Source organism: Arvicola amphibius, chromosome 11 (genome assembly GCF_903992535.2).
Source record: "Arvicola amphibius chromosome 11, mArvAmp1.2, whole genome shotgun sequence".
In the NCBI taxonomy this organism is placed as follows: domain Eukaryota; kingdom Metazoa; phylum Chordata; class Mammalia; order Rodentia; family Cricetidae; genus Arvicola; species Arvicola amphibius.
Genome location: NC_052057.2, coordinates 90,148,861 through 90,167,193, shown reverse-complemented (window position 1 = coordinate 90,167,193; position 18,333 = coordinate 90,148,861). Strand labels below are relative to the sequence as shown.

Genomic DNA, 18,333 nt, shown 5'->3' with positions numbered 1-18,333 from the left:
CAGTTGTATCATAAATTGTTCTGAGAAAAAAAAACCTTTAAATGAGTTTTTTTGTTTATGCTTTGTTGGTTTTTTTTGCGGTAGGATCTCACTGTATAGTCTGGGATGTAGGCCAGGCTAGTCTCAAACTCTCCACAGTCCACTTGCCTCTTCTTCCCAAATACTGAGATTAGAGTCTGCATTACCTTGCTTGGCCTTTAAAGGAGATATTTTTCAAATATTTTTCTTCTGTTTCCCAGTTGTTTTTTATTCCTGTATGACTTTACCTACTGAACCATTTGTTACAGGGTATGTGAGCAACTAGAAAACTGTATTGGTAAATAGAACCAGGAAGTAGCGAGTGAGTACATAAACTTTAGAACAAATATTTGCGAGTATCCAAAGGTAGATAATATAAAAGAGCAAGTTAAATAATTCATTCAGCTTCTGGAGGTGATGTGCAAAATATATGAGTTTATTACTGTGGGCATAATGGGGAACACAGAAGCAATTTTCTTGTTGACAGGGAAGTTATAGGAAGAGCAGCATTGAACTGAGAGATGTGAGCTTGGATGTAGGCGTGTCTACCTTTTCAGGGTATCTTCCAGGGTAGCTCCCTAAAAGAGACACACATGGAGGGAGAGATCTAAAATAAGTGATCAGATGTTTCCTCAAGGGTAGTGCTAAAAGTGTGCAGCTATCTCTATAGTCACCAAAGGTGCATAAATATGTATTCATATCAATTGTAACAAACCTCGTTTCTTTTTCAAAAAATTTCACAGGGAAATATGTTAGGGATGGCATTTGCTTTACAGAGTTATCATTTTTTTTGTGAACCATCCTGTATACTTATATGAAGTTTAATTTGCCACATTTATGTTTCTCATTCAACCGTTTATGAGAGAATAATAAACCTCTCATTATATTTTAGCAAGGCATTTGGGGCTATTATGTGTGACCCCAAAGTAGCTTTCCACTTGAGATGCTGGAAGCCTTAAGTTCCATGGGGCAGGCATCTTGGTTGGCTTTATGAAGGGATAAAGGCTCCATGGTTTGGGCTTCATTTATCATTTTTTTTCATCTTTCATCTTCTTTTAGGTGAATAGCTTGTGTTCCATCTTTTCGTTTTGAGAGACAAGTTGCACTACTCCAGTTAAAAACCCAAACTGTCTCTGCATGTGGTCCGAGTCCCACACAGTGGCACTTACATGGCTTTCTTCTGTCCCCTAATACAGCTCTACGCCAGCTCTTCTTGCTGTCCCCGACTTCTAAACCCCCACCACGTGCACTTGTTTCGAGTGAAATTTAGTAGTTCTTTCTGTGGAAGGCTTGGACAGTCCCTCTTGTTCATTGTAACCGAGTTTGTCCATTTTCATGACAGGGTGCTGCCCCCATTTAAACACATGGAATGAGTTTCCCAGGGCTCTTTGCTCACTTGAAAAGCGGTTGTTGATGGGTAGAGGTGAAGTCAGTTAATGTATTAGGTTGTTATTTCTCACTGAGATAAAGGTTCCATGGTCAAATCAATTTGATATAAATAAATTTATAAATGAATATTGCTCACTTAAAGAACAACCATATTTATTCAAATGTAACAAGTTCTGAGATGCAGTTGATTTACCAACTACTTCCTAAACTTAACTGGCCCCAAAATCCCTCTGTAAGCACTACATGTTCTGACCATGCCTGTTCAGGTAACCAAGGGATGCTCCTTACTTGGGAACTGTTTTAGTGGCAGCAACAAAAATTTCTATTTAAAGTTTCTTCTATAAACAAACAGTGGTCTTTTAACTTCACATTTCAACGCCAAATCTTTTCCTCTCTAGATAGTGAGAACGTTGTGCCTTTTTCTGACTCCAGCCGAGAGGAAATGCTCCAGGCTATGTGAAGCAGACTCAGCCTTCAAGTACGAATCGGGCCTCTTTGTCCAAGGCCTGCTAAAGGTACTGCCATTCCTTATCACCTGTGAAGCCACAGGTACAAGTGAACTTTAGGAATAAGTACTGAGAGTCTTTGTAAGGCATATTGTTAGCATTTAATGTAACATAGTTTTTGTTGTCTGGGGACGGGTTTCTTTAGTAGTTCTGAGCATGGAGTGTGCGCCCTTGGCTCTGTTAGTGTCGTCATGAAGCCCCGTGGGACAGTATTTCTGTTTCATTCGGCTCCCTCTGCTATGTGTCTAGCCTCAGAATTTTCTTTTTAAATACATGCTTGAATCAGACTGAGCCTCTTGAAATGGTAATGTTTCTTTTGCTTACTGAGGAGATTTTGGATATGTACCATACTTACTCATTTTTAAAAATTAAAATGTCTTTTAAAGCTTATGCAAGGGGCTGGAGAGATGGCTCAGAGGTTAAGAGCATTGCCTGCTCTTCCAAAGGTCCTGAGTTCAATTCCCAGCAACCACATGGTGGCTCACAATCATCTGTAATAGGGTCTGGTGCCCTCCTCTGGCCTGCAGGCTTACACACAGACAGAATATTGTATACATAATAAATAAATTTTAAAAAATTTTAAAAATCTTATGCAAAATGTCTGTTTCTAGTACTTACATTTTTTGTATTAAATTTGGTTCATTTTCAAGAAGGAAAACAGGTAAATATAAATTAGCACTTTTTTTCAGTAATGAAGTAGAAATAACTGTTTTTCCAGAAAGCTCTGGATTTGGTTGAAAGACCCTACCTCAAAAAAGAATAAGGTGCAAAAGCAACCAAAGAAAATTCCAATGACTGGAGAGATGGCTCAGTGGTTAAGAGCATCGTCTGTTCTTCCAAAGGTCCTGAGTTCAATTCCCAGCTACCACATGGTGGCTCACAACCATCTGTAATGAGGTCTGGTGCCTTCTTCTGGCCAGCAGGCATACATGTAGACAGAATATTGTATACATAATTAATTAATTAATTAATTTTAAAAAAGAAAATTCCAGACATCAACCTCAGTTTTCCACATGCAGCCATACAAACATACATGTGCACATGCATTCACACGTATACTCAACACATGAACACTCACATACACATGAATGTGTACCGCGCTTATATCCATAGATATGTGTGTATAAACACACATATATACATACACACATGCATACACACAAACACATACACATACAAACATACACACACACATACAAAACCAGAAAGAAATAGCTTTTCATGATCACTGCAGGGTTCTTTCATAGTTGTTCTTGAGGATGTAAGCATAGCAAAATGGAAAAATTATGACAGTCAACTGTATTTTCCTATTTAGGAGAGAGAAGTGGGAAGAGGGGAGAAACGTGTAGGATGGTGGTTGATATAGGGTGTCCGACTCTGTCACTCTCCACTGTGTTTTTTAGGCAGAGTCTCTTGCTGAACCTGGGATGACTTTGAGTAAACGAGCTGGGTCATGAGGTCCTGAGATCTGCCTGCCCACACATACGCCCCCAGCACTGGGTTATAGGCACAGGCTGTCGCAGCAGCTTTTCTAGATATACTGAGGATCCTGACACAGGTTGGGGCCTCCTGTTTGTGCAGCAATTAGCAGTTTGTCCACTGAGCCATTGCCTCGACTCTAGTTTTACTTTTAAAATATCTCATAAGGAGTATTTTGAATGTTCCTAGCCAAAGGAAATGATAACTTTCAGGGGTGATAGGTATGACACTGTGAGTAAATCATACACTTTGTATACATGTATTGAAATGTCACACTGTGCCCTGCAAATACAATTGCTCTGTGTTGATTGGGTGGATGGATGGATGGGTGGATGTGTATTAGTCAGGGATCTCTAGGGTAACAAAACTTATAGGATGAATCTCAATTTCTCTCTCTCTCTCTCTCTCTCTCTCTATCTATCTATCTATCTATGTGGAATTTATTAGAATGAGTTATGGGTGCAGTCCAGCTAATACACAATAGAGGGCTGTGAATAGAAAGCCAAGAATCTAGAAGTTTCTCAGTCCATGAGGCTGGATGTCTCAGCTGGTCTTCAGTACACACTGGAATCCCATAGAAGCAGGCTCTAAGGCCGGTGGAGGAAGGAACTTGCTAGCAAGGTGAGAGCAAGCAGGCAGAGAGCAAAAGCTTCCATCTTCCATGTCCTTATATAGGCTTCCAGCAGAAGATTAGAGCTGGATTAAAGATCTGGATTAAATGTATTTTAAAGTGGTATTTATTTGGGGGAGGAAAAATGGCCTTAAATGGCATGTTTTTTCCTAGTTCAAATTATCTGAATTAAAGGCATATCTTCCTACCTCAAAGATTCGGGTTAGAAGTTACTTCAAGTTAAGCAAAAATACCCCACAGGTGTGCCTCCATTTTTGGATTTTAGTTCCAGATGTAATCAAATTAACAACCAAAAGTATCCATCACAAGTTCACCCCTTGTCAACTTGACACACAACCATATCTCCTCATGTCATGATTAATTTCCATATAAAAACAATAACCAGGTCATAACAACCTAAACATGATATAACCATCCCACATACAATCAGAAATGCATTATCTGTGATCCCTCATACAGCGGTAAACATTATAAATTTAGAAGAGATGGCAATGTTCCACGAGGGACATTCTTTTAGTGTCTCAAACTTAAACATGATAACCATTGACATTCTCTTAATTGGTGTTATATGACATTATAAAGACATGGAGGCACGGAAACATCCTGCCTGGATTACACTGGGGTAGTTTCCCATTAGCTTCAATTACAGGACATGGTAGCACCAAGAGTCACGCCGAAGGATCTCCTACACTCCAGACATAATCCTTCTTACCTCCATTGTGGAGAAGCAATCCAATTTCTCTGTGGTAATCTGGATCAGTCAACCCTCCTAACACTGTTATTCCTGTTCAGCCTGATGACTTAAGGGCATTAGAAGCCCAAAGTGAGCTGGCTTCCAGCTCAGTGGAGTGTTCTCTGTGTCTCCTGGCAGGAGCACTCCCTCAGTAACCAAAACTTCTAGGCCAACAGAACTTAAGGTCACAGAAATAGGAAGCAAAAAAATTCCTAGTGGGTCACTAGGGGTGATAGTGGATGGAAATATTCTCTTTCTATCCCTTGTTTCCTGGACTCGTGGATCCTCACTACTGGGAGAAACTGTACCATATGTTGGACACTAATTCAAAGCATCTCCCACCTTCTGGGGATCCCTGCCCCAGCCCTTCAGGCTGATGCCACTTAATTGTGACTTCCTGGTACCAACTTCTGCCCTAGTTAGGGTTACTGCTGCTGTGAGGAAACACCATGACCAAAGCCACTTGGAGGAGCGGACTTACTTAGCTTCCACTTCCGCATCGCAGTTCATCACCAAAGGAAGTCAGGACAGGAGCTCCGGCAGGGCAGGAGCCAGGAGGCAGCAGATGATGCAGAGGCCGTGGAAGAATGCTGCTTACTGGCCTGCTCTCCATGGCTCACTGAGCCTGTTTCTTTGTAGAACTCTGGGCTCCCAGCCCAGGGATGGCCCCACCTACAGTGGACTGGGCTCTTCCTCAGGATCTCTTTAAAAAAAAAAAAAAATGCCCAGCAGGCTTGCCTACAGCCCAGTATTACGGAGGCATTTTCTCTGTTGACTCAACCCCTCTAATAACTCTAGCTTATGTCAAGTTGGTGTAAAATTAGACTAACCTTAAACTCAAAGTAATCCACCTGCTTCAACTTCCTGAGTGTTGGGATTATATTTATTTGAAAATTAAATATAACAAATAAAGGGGATGAGAAAGGGCTGGATGCATGTAATAAACACAAGTTATGAAAGATATTATAAAGCTATTTTTTTCTAGTTTTAATTCTGTCATGGATTTTTTGTTTTAATACATTTGATCCTGAAAGGGTAGAGTTTAATGAGAAGCTTCACAGCTGTTCCAAATGCCTATTCTTACTATGTACAAAGTCACGATTTGTATAGACTTTGGGTCTGGTTAATTTTGGTATGTCATACTGCTGTATGCTCTCAAGATTTTTTTATAATAAAGTTCATAAAATTAAAAATATTTTAAAAAAAACTGAATTTTTACAAATAAAAATCTAGCTTTTGGGGATTGGAGATACAGTTCATTGATGTGGTTGGTGTTTACTTAGACCAGTGAGTTCTTCTCAGCCTTTCTAATCTTGCAACCCTTTAATACAGTTTATCATGTTGTGGTGACCCCCAATCATAAAATTATTTTCATTGCTACTTCTTAACTATAATTTTGCTACTATTATGAATCGTAATGTAAATATCTGATATGTAAGATATCTGATATACACGACCCCTATGAAAGGATCCCAACCCCCAAAGGTTGAGAACTCCTGACTTAGAAAGTTGAAGGTCCTGACTTCAATCTCCAGTTTCACCCCCAAAGTGAAAATCAGCTTTGGGGTTTCAAATCATGCACCTGCCGTGAGCTCAGAACTGAAGAAAACTTTACAAATCCCAATTTTACTAATTTTCTGTAACGGCACAATAAAGTACCCCTGTTCCGTTATGTACTGTAACTTCTGACAGAGCCCCTGCGCCACATGCCCAGGGCAATGCAAAGCTGACTGAGTGAAGCACCGAGAGCTCGCCAAGCAAAGCTAACTGTAGAGCTTTCCAGAGATACCTTGGTAGACAGTCATTATTCTAGCCTTTTCAGAGTGAAAGGCTTAGGCATCTTCTGTTCTGTTCACACCACTTAGCACGATACCACATACATACTGGCTGCCCGGCCAGGTAGAAAGAGACAGTATTTTACCTATTTATGTGCATATTCATTTAGAAACAGGAAGGATAAAAACAATTGAGGAAGAAAGACAGTCCTAATTTTATAGATCAGCGAGTAATCACCGTTAACGATAGGCACTGGTGTTTGTAGCCATTGTCTTCTGTGTGTATGCTGTGCCCCGCTCTTCTGTGCCCCGCTCTGCTGTGCCCTGCTCTGCTGTGCCCGCTCTGCTGTTGGGTTATACTTGGCCTGTTCTGACCCACTTCGTAAATGGTGCACTGGACACTTCTTTTACTATCAGCACAAACTGTAGAGGCTGGAGTTTCCTATAGTAACCTCCTGAATGTTATTTCTGAGAGGGCCTTATACCAGATGTGCAGGGGTATGCATCTCCATTATCATGATTACCTTATTTTTAAAATGGCTTCTTGTTTGGCATGTGGCCAGTAAGTTTTCTCTTCGTTTTGACAGGATGCAACGGGAAGCTTTGTACTACCCTTCCGGCAAGTTATGTATGCCCCGTATCCAACCACGCACATTGATGTGGACGTCAATACTGTCAAGCAGATGCCACCGTGTCACGAGCATATCTATAATCAACGCAGATACATGAGATCAGAGCTGACAGCCTTCTGGAGGGCAACTTCAGAAGAGGACATGGCTCAGGACACCATCATCTACACAGATGAGAGCTTCACCCCTGATTTGTAAGTGACACTCGACCTTGGATGTCATTGTGCAAGTTGTACTTAAAAGGAAAAAGACATGTGACAAGCAAAATGATGCCCGGAGAAGCATTTAATCAGCCACGTTTTCTTTATTTTTAAATTGTTATTATTATTTTTAGACAGTCTCACTGGGGAGATCTATATGGCTCACTGAGAACTCACAGGAACTGGCCTGGAACTTGCTCTGTAGATCAGGCTAGCCCAGCCTCATAGAGATTCACGTGCCTCTGCCTCCCAAGTTCTATGATTAAAGGTGTGTACCACCATACCTGGCTTAAATCTTCATTTCTTAAACTATTATTTCCTATAATACAGATTAAGATTTCCTCAAAAAATAAACACTTGGTAAATATATACTGAACTCCTAGTTACTTAGTGAATTGCCAGGGTAAGAATGATCAGTCAGAAAATGGCAGCCCCTGCTGCTGGTAATTTAGTTTATAATGATCATTGAACATTCTTGTATGCTAAGCTGCAGTAATTCTAAGCCTTTTTTCTTAGATATGAATATAAAACCTAGAAAAAAACAGCTGATATATATGGGGAAAAAAAAAACACTTGTTTCCTTTGCTTTGTACATTTTGCTATTTATTTCTTACCCAGAAAATGTGGTAAGCAAAGAAAAGGGAATAATTATTGATTACAAGAAAAATTATCATCTTGAATTTCAAAACTTCAAGAAAGTATTTAAATGATGTTCTAAATCCTGAAAAAGAATTGCAATATTGTAGCGTGCGTGGTCGGCCAGCAATGGGAAATAACCAAACTAGCCTTTTATGAAATACTCAGCTTTAATAAATGGGAGAAACTTACAGAGCCAAAGTTCCAGCGAAGAGCAGGGAACCAAGAGAGAGAGGGGCTTACCCAAACTTGGATCTTTTAAAGGTATTTTGTGCCCTGGAGCGGCCACACCCCTCAGACAAGGGATTGGTCAGCTACTCCATCACAATACAGTATTTCTGTTCTCTTAAATCAATGAAATGCTTAAAATCGGGATAGTCCTTAGAATATACTCAAAATATGTTAACTGTGATTATGTGGGTAGAAGGGTTTTAGACAACAGTAAATTTGGAGCAAATGGATATATCTTGTGTCTCTGAAGATGAAAACAGAGCCAAAAGAGAAACATGGGGCGTACCAGCAGCCACAGTAAACTGCACAGATGAGAGCGTCATGCCTAGAGCTCCTAGCATGTAGAAGAACCCTTTTGCACAGCTCTCCTGTGCTCTTTGGATTGCTTTGAAAGGTTAGAGGAATTGCTTCAGAAAAGGACCTGGTCAGTTGAGCTCTCTTTCACTAGTTCACACACTGGCGGTCTTGGAAAACGCAGCTCTTCTCACTGAGTCTGCGTGCCAGCGTCTTCCTCATAACTAATGGGCCTGGGGTCCTGTTTTTTTGTTTTGTCTTGTTTTGTTTTGTTTTGTTTTGTTTTTTTATTTGACTGTTTAGAATCTCTTCTCAGAAAAATGTGGACATAAATAGATCTGCGGCCTGTTCGTGTTTTTGTTTTTGAATGTTTGTTTGGCAGATTTGACAAAGCAATTGGTCAGCTTTTCTAGCATGACAAAATAATGTCATGATTTTAGAATTTTATTTCCAGTTATATGTAAATGTTTCAAATATAAAATTGTCAAAAATATTTCCAACCAGGAAGTTATGTTTTAATTTCTATTAATACAGACTTAGCATGCTTTAAATAATATTCACTTTTATGTCTGGGAGGTTTGGGAGTTCAAATTCAGGGATTCATATATACTGGGCAATTAGTTGCTGTACCACTGAGCTACCTCCTTAATTAATTAAATTTTAGTTTTAACCTTTTTAAGATAAAAGCATTCACTAAAGATACTTATTTGTTTGCCCTGGAGATAGTCTTTGCTTTTCCAGCTCTTTTGTGATCCAGATTTTTATTCAGTAAAACAGAAATTGGAAAATAGGGGACCAGAGCCCTAACCTGTCCTTGAAGCCCAGTGTCGGTGCTGTTGGCGCCTAGTGCTGCTGTGAAATGCTGGCTCCCCCTTCTTGGTTTCTCTCTCCAGCTTGGTTCACTGTCTCCTTAGACTAAGAAACCTGCGGTGCTTTCCGCTTACTGCTGCATATTCCTCTTTCTCTCTCTTCTATCCAGCCGTATGATCTCACTCTCTCAGTCTTGCTTTCATCCATCCTGTCATAAGACACTCTACACTTTCGCTCTGACATGAACACAGTAGCCTAGGGAAATGGAAGAGAAACAATGAGAGGAAATGGGGTCTGAGAAAAAAGCAATCTTCTCTGTTAGCGTCTGCTCTGATCGTGCTGACACAGCTCACTTCAACTGGCCATTTTGTCTGGACGTTACACGCCAGCCATTGCTGAGGTGGTAACTTACTGGGTTGCTGGCTCATGTTTACAAGTAGTGAGTCTCTTGACATAAGCCCAGTTTGTAAGGTATCAGTTCTAAAACTCATCGACAGAGCCGGGCGGTGGTGGTGCACGCCTTTAATCCCAGCACTCGGGAGAGGCAGAGGCAGGCGGATCTCTGTGAGTTCGAGACCAGCCTGGTCTACAAGAGCTAGCTCCAGGACAGGCTCTAAAGCTGCAGAGAAACCCTGTCTCGAAAAACAAAAAATAAAACAAAACAAAACAAAAACTCATCGACAGATAGGCATGTGCACTTCCTGGGGTATACTCAGCTTATGTACACCAGTAATGTACAAATGTTCCCTTGAGTTTAAATGTATCTCTGTGTGTGTGTGTGTGTGTGTGTGTGTGTGTGTTCATTTTGTGTGTACTGAATATTGAACCCAGGGGGCTCATGCAAGCTAAGTATACATTCCAAATATTCACATCTGTTTTCTTACATATCTGTTTATGAAACATTAATTTTTTGACTTGAGTGAGAGGTTATGGAAATTGACTCTGTGTAACCATTTAATGTTTGGCCTGTTTTCTTCTTAGGAATATTTTCCAAGATGTCTTACACAGAGATACTCTAGTGAAAGCCTTCCTGGACCAGGTAAACATGACACCAGCCGTGGCCAGAGGAAGTGATATTGCATGTTTTCTTTTAAATTATGTCCCACCGTGCCTATAAAATACATACAAAGAACCAAAGAATTAAAGTGCTTATAGCCCTTTCTGAAGTCTGTAAATGAAGCTGCCTTTGAATTATTAATGGGAAATATCCTGTCTATTAACAGTTAAAAATAGCATTCCCCATCCCAGTAATTGTTTTAAGTATTGCCCTATCTATACCTTAAAGGAGTTTTTCATTGAAGAGGGGTGTGCTTTTATTTGCCTTAATTGAATTGAAAATGTTATCAAAGCTTAGTAGACCTGTGTTTAAATCGTAGCATCTCCATTGTCTCGGTTCTAAAATGTTCTCTGAGTTAGACATTTGGAAAGGAGGATGATTGCATGGGACTTGTTTCTAACTGTAGCTAGAGCTTTGTTACAATACCATTCTGGGAGCCAGGCCAAGGCCCTGTATCCCAGACCTGGCTGAGATAATGAGATCCTCATGTTAACTAGGGCTAGGTCTGGATCCGGGTCTGTGTGACGTGTGACAGTGCAGAGTTAGAGGATAATCCGTAGTCGAGCAATTTCACGTTCCTGAAGCTGAAATGAAATTCCCCTCATCCTCACTTTACACAACCTGGAACAATTCGCGTAAGGATTTCTCATAATAAAATAAGGATATATTTTGGTGTAGAATGTAAAATCTCAGTGCATTTTGAGCAGTAAAATCGGAAATCTTGACAACTGTCAGTGCTTCCAGACCATCATCGCCACTGCCACAGTCCTGCCCTTTGGGAATTGGAAGAAATGGTTGTACTGGGTGATGGGTGTCAGATCCTATCAGCATCGTCATGGAAGCAGCTGCATAAAAATGTTTCAAAACTGTATTATCTCATGTCCCTGCAGGTCTTCCACTTGAAGCCTGGCCTGTCTCTCAGGAGCACCTTCCTTGCACAGTTCCTGCTTGTTCTCCACAGAAAAGCCTTGACACTAATCAAGTACATAGAGGACGATACGTGAGTCAGCTCCTCTGTAGAAAACCTTTATGCATTGTGAGTTTCTGTTTCATTCCCTTTGAGCAATGTCTGTATTATAATATTTGGTTTCTTTGTTTTGTTTTGTTTTGATTATAGGCAGAAGGGGAAAAAGCCCTTTAAGTCTCTTCGGAACCTGAAGATAGATCTTGATTTAACAGCAGAGGGCGATCTTAACATAATAATGGCTCTAGCCGAGAAAATCAAGCCAGGCCTACACTCTTTCGTCTTTGGGAGACCTTTCTACACTAGTGTACAAGAACGTGATGTTCTAATGACTTTTTAAACACGTGGTTTGCTGCGTCTGTCTCATCATGGCCAGGCATGCCGTTGCAGTAGCTCAGAGGTGTGAACACACCCTTCCTCCGGGCTCTGGAGGTGGTTACACTACACTTGTACTAGAGGTCTGCACAGGGGCGTTGGGTGCAGCATTACAGTGAATGTCTCTTTTCCTAGAATAGACGTACTCTCTTAGGGACTTATGTTTACGGTTATCCTAAATACTATTGCTGTCTTTTAAAGATATGAATGGTAGGATATAAACTTGATATAACTGCTGTTGTTTTGGAAACTTATGACTCATGGTTTACGTGTATCACAGTGAAACCCCAGTTAACTTTTACAGACACAGTGTAAGTTGACTTTCTGTCCCTCAGTGTCCCCTCGTGTGTAGGATTACATGCTTCTGCAACAACTGAAAATTAGAGCCTTGGAAGTTTTCAGTTCCACGGAAAGGAGCTTAGCTTGACTACAGGTCAGTTTTGGAAGAAGGCGTCGATAAAGCAGAGCTCTGGGTGAAATCGAGTGTTAGATCTTCCTGTATAGACTTAGTCCTTCAGTGCAGTCTGTAGAGAAGCGCCACGCAGTCATGTGTGCTCACCGACTGTCGTGAGCCGTGGTGTGCTTTTTGTTGGTTAATTGTTGTAATTTTGTCAAAGGAAGTGACATTTTTGTTTTTGTAATTGTTGCCAACAGTTTAATTTTCATTATTTTTGAGCCAAATTAAAATGTGCACCTCCTGTGCCTTTCCCAGTCTTGGAAATATAATTTCTTGGCGGAGGGTCAGATTTCACTGCTCCGTTGTCTCCATCTGACTACCCTGTGCACAGTCTGCCATGTGCCTGGCTTAGAAGTCCCTGTAAAATCCGTCAGAGAATACATTTGCTGTAAGATCTTCTCTCAAGATCAGGAAAGCTTCTCTCCTCGTTCCCTCTGTTTTCCGTCTGTATTCTGTGGTGTTTGCCATGTTGCCTGCATTACAAGAACAGCAGGAGAAATTTGACCCCAGTGCTATTTTTCTAGGTGCTATTATGGCAAACTCGGTGGTCTCTTTTTGTTCCTGTAATGTTTGACCGTCTTGCTGGCTGTGAAATGCTGATTAGCAGAGAACTGTGCTCAAGCCGTGTTAGCATAGACGTGTGAATAAACACAAATACGTATCTTATTTAAAACTGTGGACTTAACATAAAAGGGAGAATATATTTATTTTTTACAAAAGGGATGAAAATAGAGTTCTTTCCCCACCCACCAAATTCATCAAGAAAAAAAAAGTTCTATTCTGAAAGGTCAGAGTGGTTTTGACATTACAAATCAGAAAAGTGTAGACATCTCAATTTTTAAACACACACTGACCAGGCTGGCTTATGAACTCCAAGCCGCTCAGCTGCGGTAAAATGTTTAGATCCCACCTTTTAGTGTCCCGCACTTATTGCTGCACACAGGAGTCTTATTTAAGTGCTAATTGTTTTCTTTCACGGGTTTACTGTGTTGTTACAGAGAATGTAAGCTGTACAGTGAAATAAGTTATTGAAGCATGTGTAAACACTGTTATATATCCTTTCTCCTAGATGGGGAATTTTGAATAAAATACTTTGGAAATTCTGTCTGTGTTAGTTCTTCATTCAGGTAAAATACTGCTGAAAGGAAGTGGGATTAGCTTCCTGTTGTGCTGCCAATCATGTTGAATCTAGATCTTAGTTTTTAATCTTTTCTTTCAAAGAAGATATTCAAAGTTTATGAATGATGCGAGACTCTCACATTTAAAAAAATAATAATAATAAAACTGTCAAGTATGATAGTGCATGCTTGTAATCCCAGTACTGGGGAGGTAGGGGCAGGACAATCAGAAATTCAAGGCCAGCTTCAAAGACACAGTGAATTTAAGGCCAGCCTGAGCTGCCTGAGTTGCATGAGGCTACAGGACCCTGTCTTGAAAAAGCAAGCTTTCCTCTTAACTTCCAGTATTGAATCTTGATTTTTTTTCTGTCATATATTAATATTTCACATACAAATTAATTCTTAAATTCTCCTTTGAGGGCTGGAGAGATGACTCAGTGGTTAAGAGCATTGCCTGCTCTTCCAAAGATCCTGAGTTCAATTCCCAGCAACCACATGGTGGCTCACAACCATCTGTAATGGGGTCTGGTGCCCTCTTTTGTCCTGCAGGCATACACACAGACAGAATATTGTATACATAATAAATAAATAGATATTTAAAAAAAATTCTCCTTTGAAAAATTCTCTACTGAGGAGGTCAGAGAGAGAGTTCAGTTGGTAAAGGTACCTGTTGCCAAGTGTGACAACCTAAATTGAGTCACAGACCCGCGTGGTGGAAGAAACTCCTGCAGCTTGTCCCTGCCATGTACACATGGACCACACACGCGTGCGCACACACATCTGTAAAATTCCTATTCCAGTGATATTACTAGAATCTAAACGAATTTGTTCTTTCTAAGTGATTGGTACAGGTGTCCAACTTAAAATACAAAGGCTGAACAAAGCACATTCAGGTGCTTTTATTTGAAAAGCAAGAAATGAGATTGACATTTTCACTCCAAAATGTCTATTCCGAAGTAGAGCAGCGGAGCCCAGAGATTCGCCGCAGCATTGAGAGTCTCAAAGAAGAGGGCTAGACATGCAGCCCAGAGCCCGAGTGCTCGCAGCACGCCCTGACCTCAGCTCCTAGCACCGCGGAAGAGTGCCGGATTCTCAAATTAGGAAGCAAAACCATATGAAAATCCTGCAAGCTAAACAGAAAACTAGTGCCTCTCGCCCTTACGTTACCCTAACTGTTGTGGAATTGCACAAATCGATCTCTCTCCCAGTCTGCTGAGTGGGGCTTGAAGAAATGAAGAAGTGTTACTGGCCTCAATTAACACTTCCCCCAGGACTGGCTCAGTCTGCCACTGTCGTAACTGTCATCTTAGATGTGAAAGCTGAAGCTTGACTCCCAGCCAATAATTACTCACGTTCGATTTTGTCCCCAGCTGTTAAGGTCGTTCCTGAGCGCGCAGCATTTAGCGAAGTTCCTCCCTGTAGTGAGTACTCTGCATTGTTAAATTGAAGGGCACTGAAGAGAAATGAAGTCTATGTTCTCGAGCTCTACCGAGGCTCATTTTAAAACCACGTTTTATTATAATGTAAGCTTTTAAATTGTCATTAGCACGCAGTAATTTTGTGTACGAACTCACTGGTGTTTCTCTCCGTGCACAGAGCATGCTGTGGTCAAAAGCAACCTTTCGTCCTTGCTCCCCACTCTTTCCAGCTTCTGTTAATTCTACCTTCAGTAAGTCTCTAGGTCCGCATGTGAGGAAAAACACTCAGTCCTTGTCTTTGTGTGTTATTTCTCTTAACGTGATATTTTCCAGATCCATTTCCATACATTTCACTGCAAATAACAGGATTTAATTCTGCTTAATGACCGTATAACACATTTGTCTGTATGTACCGTATTTTCTGTATTCGTCTGTTGAAGGGTGTGGTGAAATAAAAGCAGACGGCCCCCAAAGGGAGTGGCACTGTTGGGAGGTGTGGCTTTGTTGGAGTACTCCAACAAAGTGGTCTTGTAGGAAGAAGTGTGTCACCGAGGAGGTGGGCTTTAAGGTCTTTTGTTTAGCTTGCACGCCACCATGTTCCCTGCTGGTAATGGACTGAACCTCTGAAACTGTAAGCGAGCCACCCCAATTAAATGTTTTCCCTTATAAGAGTTGCCATGGTCATGGTGTCTCTTTGCAGCAACAGAAACCCTGAGACAAATGGCATCAGTGATTGTCCACTTTATTTACTGACACTGGGTCTTTTACTAAAGCTGCAGCTTGCAGATTCAGTTAGTCTAGATAACTTATCCCAAGGGTCTTCTATCTTTAGCTTCTAAGCGTTGGGATTATAGGGTGCCTGCCCAGCTCTTTTTATGTGGGTGCTGAGGATCTGAACTGTATAGTCCTTGTATTCCAGATCCATCTCCCCAGCCCCCATGTTTAGCATCTTAAGGAGCCTCTACATACTGTTCAACGTAGTAGCCATCCTAATTTACATCCCGTTAGTCAACATCCCAGCAATGGGACAGAACCCCTGAGAAAAGTCAACTCACAGAAGGAAATACCTGTCTGGGTCCATAGTCACTTGGTCTGTTGTTTCCACACCCGTGGAAGACGGAACATCAAGCCCGGGAGTGCACAGGGGAACAAATCTCTTTATTCTGAGGATCTCTGCAAGCTCTACTGCTGGTAGAGAAACAAACCACTGAGGTGAGAAGGAAACTCAGTTCAGCATGAGTCTGACACCAGGTCAGGTTGTTTTAGACATATTTAAGTATAGTACAATTTTGGAAAAATGTTTCCTGGTAGCAATTATTCCAATCCCATGTGCACAATAAAGCTTAAGCCATGACTACATCATGGCTTACTCTTTAGCAACGTACATGTGTCCTCTACCATGGAGATGGCTTCTATATCTTAAGGGCTTAGAATCTGTCATGGTCTCTGATGGAGATAGTGTGGAAGTCAACAGGCTACAAATTCCATGTGATATCTCCCCTAAGGATGGGTTCTGTTGACTGAAGCAAAGATAACGTAGGGAGTAGGGGGAAAGGGTCTGGGATCTGGGGGATCTGGATGAGGCCTGGCCCTACAGATAGCAAAAGTCACCAGGTGATTAACAACAGCCACCCCCAGCCCTCTGGGTGGGAAACGGGTGTACATGTCCTCCCTTGAGGAGACAGCCTTGAGAGATTGACGTTCCTGGTTTCTCCAGTCCTTATCTGTGAGTACTTGTGCCCTCTGTAGTGTATCTCCTGGCAGACAGGAGGGGCCAAGGACAAAATACACCTTCAACAACATGCTCTCCAGTGACCTGGTTCCTCCAGCTAGGTCCCTTGTCCTAAAACTTAAACACCTGTCTTGGTCAGAATTTTGTCAACTTCATACGAGCTAGGCTTACCTAGGAAAAGGGACCTCAACTGAGACAATCCCTCCATCAGCTAGCCTGTGGGCAAGTCTGTGGGTCATTTTCTTGGTCAATGATAGATGTGTGAGGGCCCATATAGGTTGTGCCACCCTTGGGCCGATGAGAAAGAGAGCAGGCTGAGAAAGCCATGGGGTTCGAGCCAGTAAGCAGTGATCTGCGGTGGCTTCTGCTTAAGTTCCTGCCTTAAGTCCCTGCATTGACTTCCTTTAAGGGAGTGTGACCCAGGATATGTAAGGCAAATAAACCCTTTCCTCCCCAAGTTGCTTTTGGTCATGGTGTTTTATCATAACAATAGAAACCAAAGGGAAAAAACTGGTGCCAGGTTCATGGGATGTTGCCGTAACAAACCTGACCATGGTGCCTGGGGGATGGTTGTGGAGCTTTGGGCTGGAAAAGCCGTTCCTTGAGTGCTCAACTTAATGAGCTACTGCAGGAACTTAGAGATGCTGCTGAGAACAATGCACATGGCGGAGGCCTGGCTGGTGGACTTTCAAAGGGAAGCACAGCACAACCTCGACAAGGGCCAATCAAGTGGCATCTTGAGAAAAAAAATCTGCGGTTCCAGTCAGCTGTGGTCGAAGAATCAGCCCTGGTCATGGTGTTTTAACATAGCAATAGAAACATAACTAATACATATACCTAAATACATACACGTACACCTGACTACAGAGAAACATAACTAATACATATACCTAAATACATACACGTACACCTGACTACAGAGAAACATAACTAATACATACACCTAAATACATACACATACACCTGACTACAGAGAAATTCTGCTCTAGACCAATGATGGATATTGGGCTGTAGTGATATTTCATTTGTAATTTAATAAATAAAGCTTGCCTGAAGATCAGAGAGTAAAACAGCCACACTGATCAGCCATACAGACCAGGCAGTGCTGACACACACCTTTAATCCCATAGCCACACTAGTAGCCAGAGAAACCAGGTGGCAGTGGTGTGCGCCTTCGATCCCAGCACTAGGGAGGAATATAGGATGGGAGGAGACAGCTCTCACACGGTCTCATTCTGAGGATTCCCGGAGGCAGGATCGCCATTTTGAACTGAGGTAGAGGTAAGAGACAGTGACTGTTTTGCTTTTCTGACCTTCAAGCTGAACCCCAATATCTGTCTCTGGGTTTTTATTGATCGTGCTACACTGGGGAAACCTCAAAAGCCTAAAAATGAGACAGCACTTATAGAAAGGAAGATATGGGCCTGCATATAGTCTCAGGGCTCAGACTTAAGAACTCTTGCTGATTTTGCAAAAGACTGGAATCTGGCTCTCTTGCCCACATAGAACAGTCACAGCAGCCAGTGCCAGGTGATCTGGTGCCCTCTTCTGGCTTCTGTGTGCATGTACACACACACACATACAATCTTTAAAAAAGGAAAGAATTTCTCAATTGCTTATGCCTAGGGCAAGGGGAAATGGATTGAAGAACAGAAAAGGAGACATTAGAACATTCTGGAATGATTTTTATGAAGAGTGGAACTCAGTCTGCCTTGGCTGCCTCTCTATCATCTAGCCCATTCTTGTTGATAATAGCCCAGTCCGTCTAATAGCATCTGCTCACCTGTTCTTGTTACCAGCTCTCCATGGCTTACAGACTAAGTCTGACAGTCTCAGGAACACTGGGTTCAGCCCTCCAGCCTCCTTCCCCAGGTTCCCAGC

The 18,333-nt window shown here is 41.7% G+C and overlaps 1 protein-coding gene across 3 annotated transcripts in view; it reads left to right on the top strand.

The window, feature by feature from the left end:
- Window positions 1-13,287, top strand: part of C9orf72 (C9orf72-SMCR8 complex subunit) — a 29,667-nt gene extending 16,380 nt beyond the window's left edge. For all 3 annotated transcript variants that reach the window (XM_038348085.1, XM_038348084.1, XM_038348086.1), the window contains exons 7-11: window positions 1,806-1,922; window positions 7,119-7,354; window positions 10,313-10,370; window positions 11,279-11,388; window positions 11,506-13,287. In XM_038348085.1, coding sequence (XP_038204013.1) covers window positions 1,806-1,922; window positions 7,119-7,354; window positions 10,313-10,370; window positions 11,279-11,388; window positions 11,506-11,692 — 708 coding nt within the window. In that variant the 3' untranslated portion in view covers window positions 11,693-13,287. The remainder of the gene's footprint in view (window positions 1-1,805; window positions 1,923-7,118; window positions 7,355-10,312; window positions 10,371-11,278; window positions 11,389-11,505) is intronic.
- The last annotated feature ends 5,046 nt before the right edge of the window (window positions 13,288-18,333 follow it).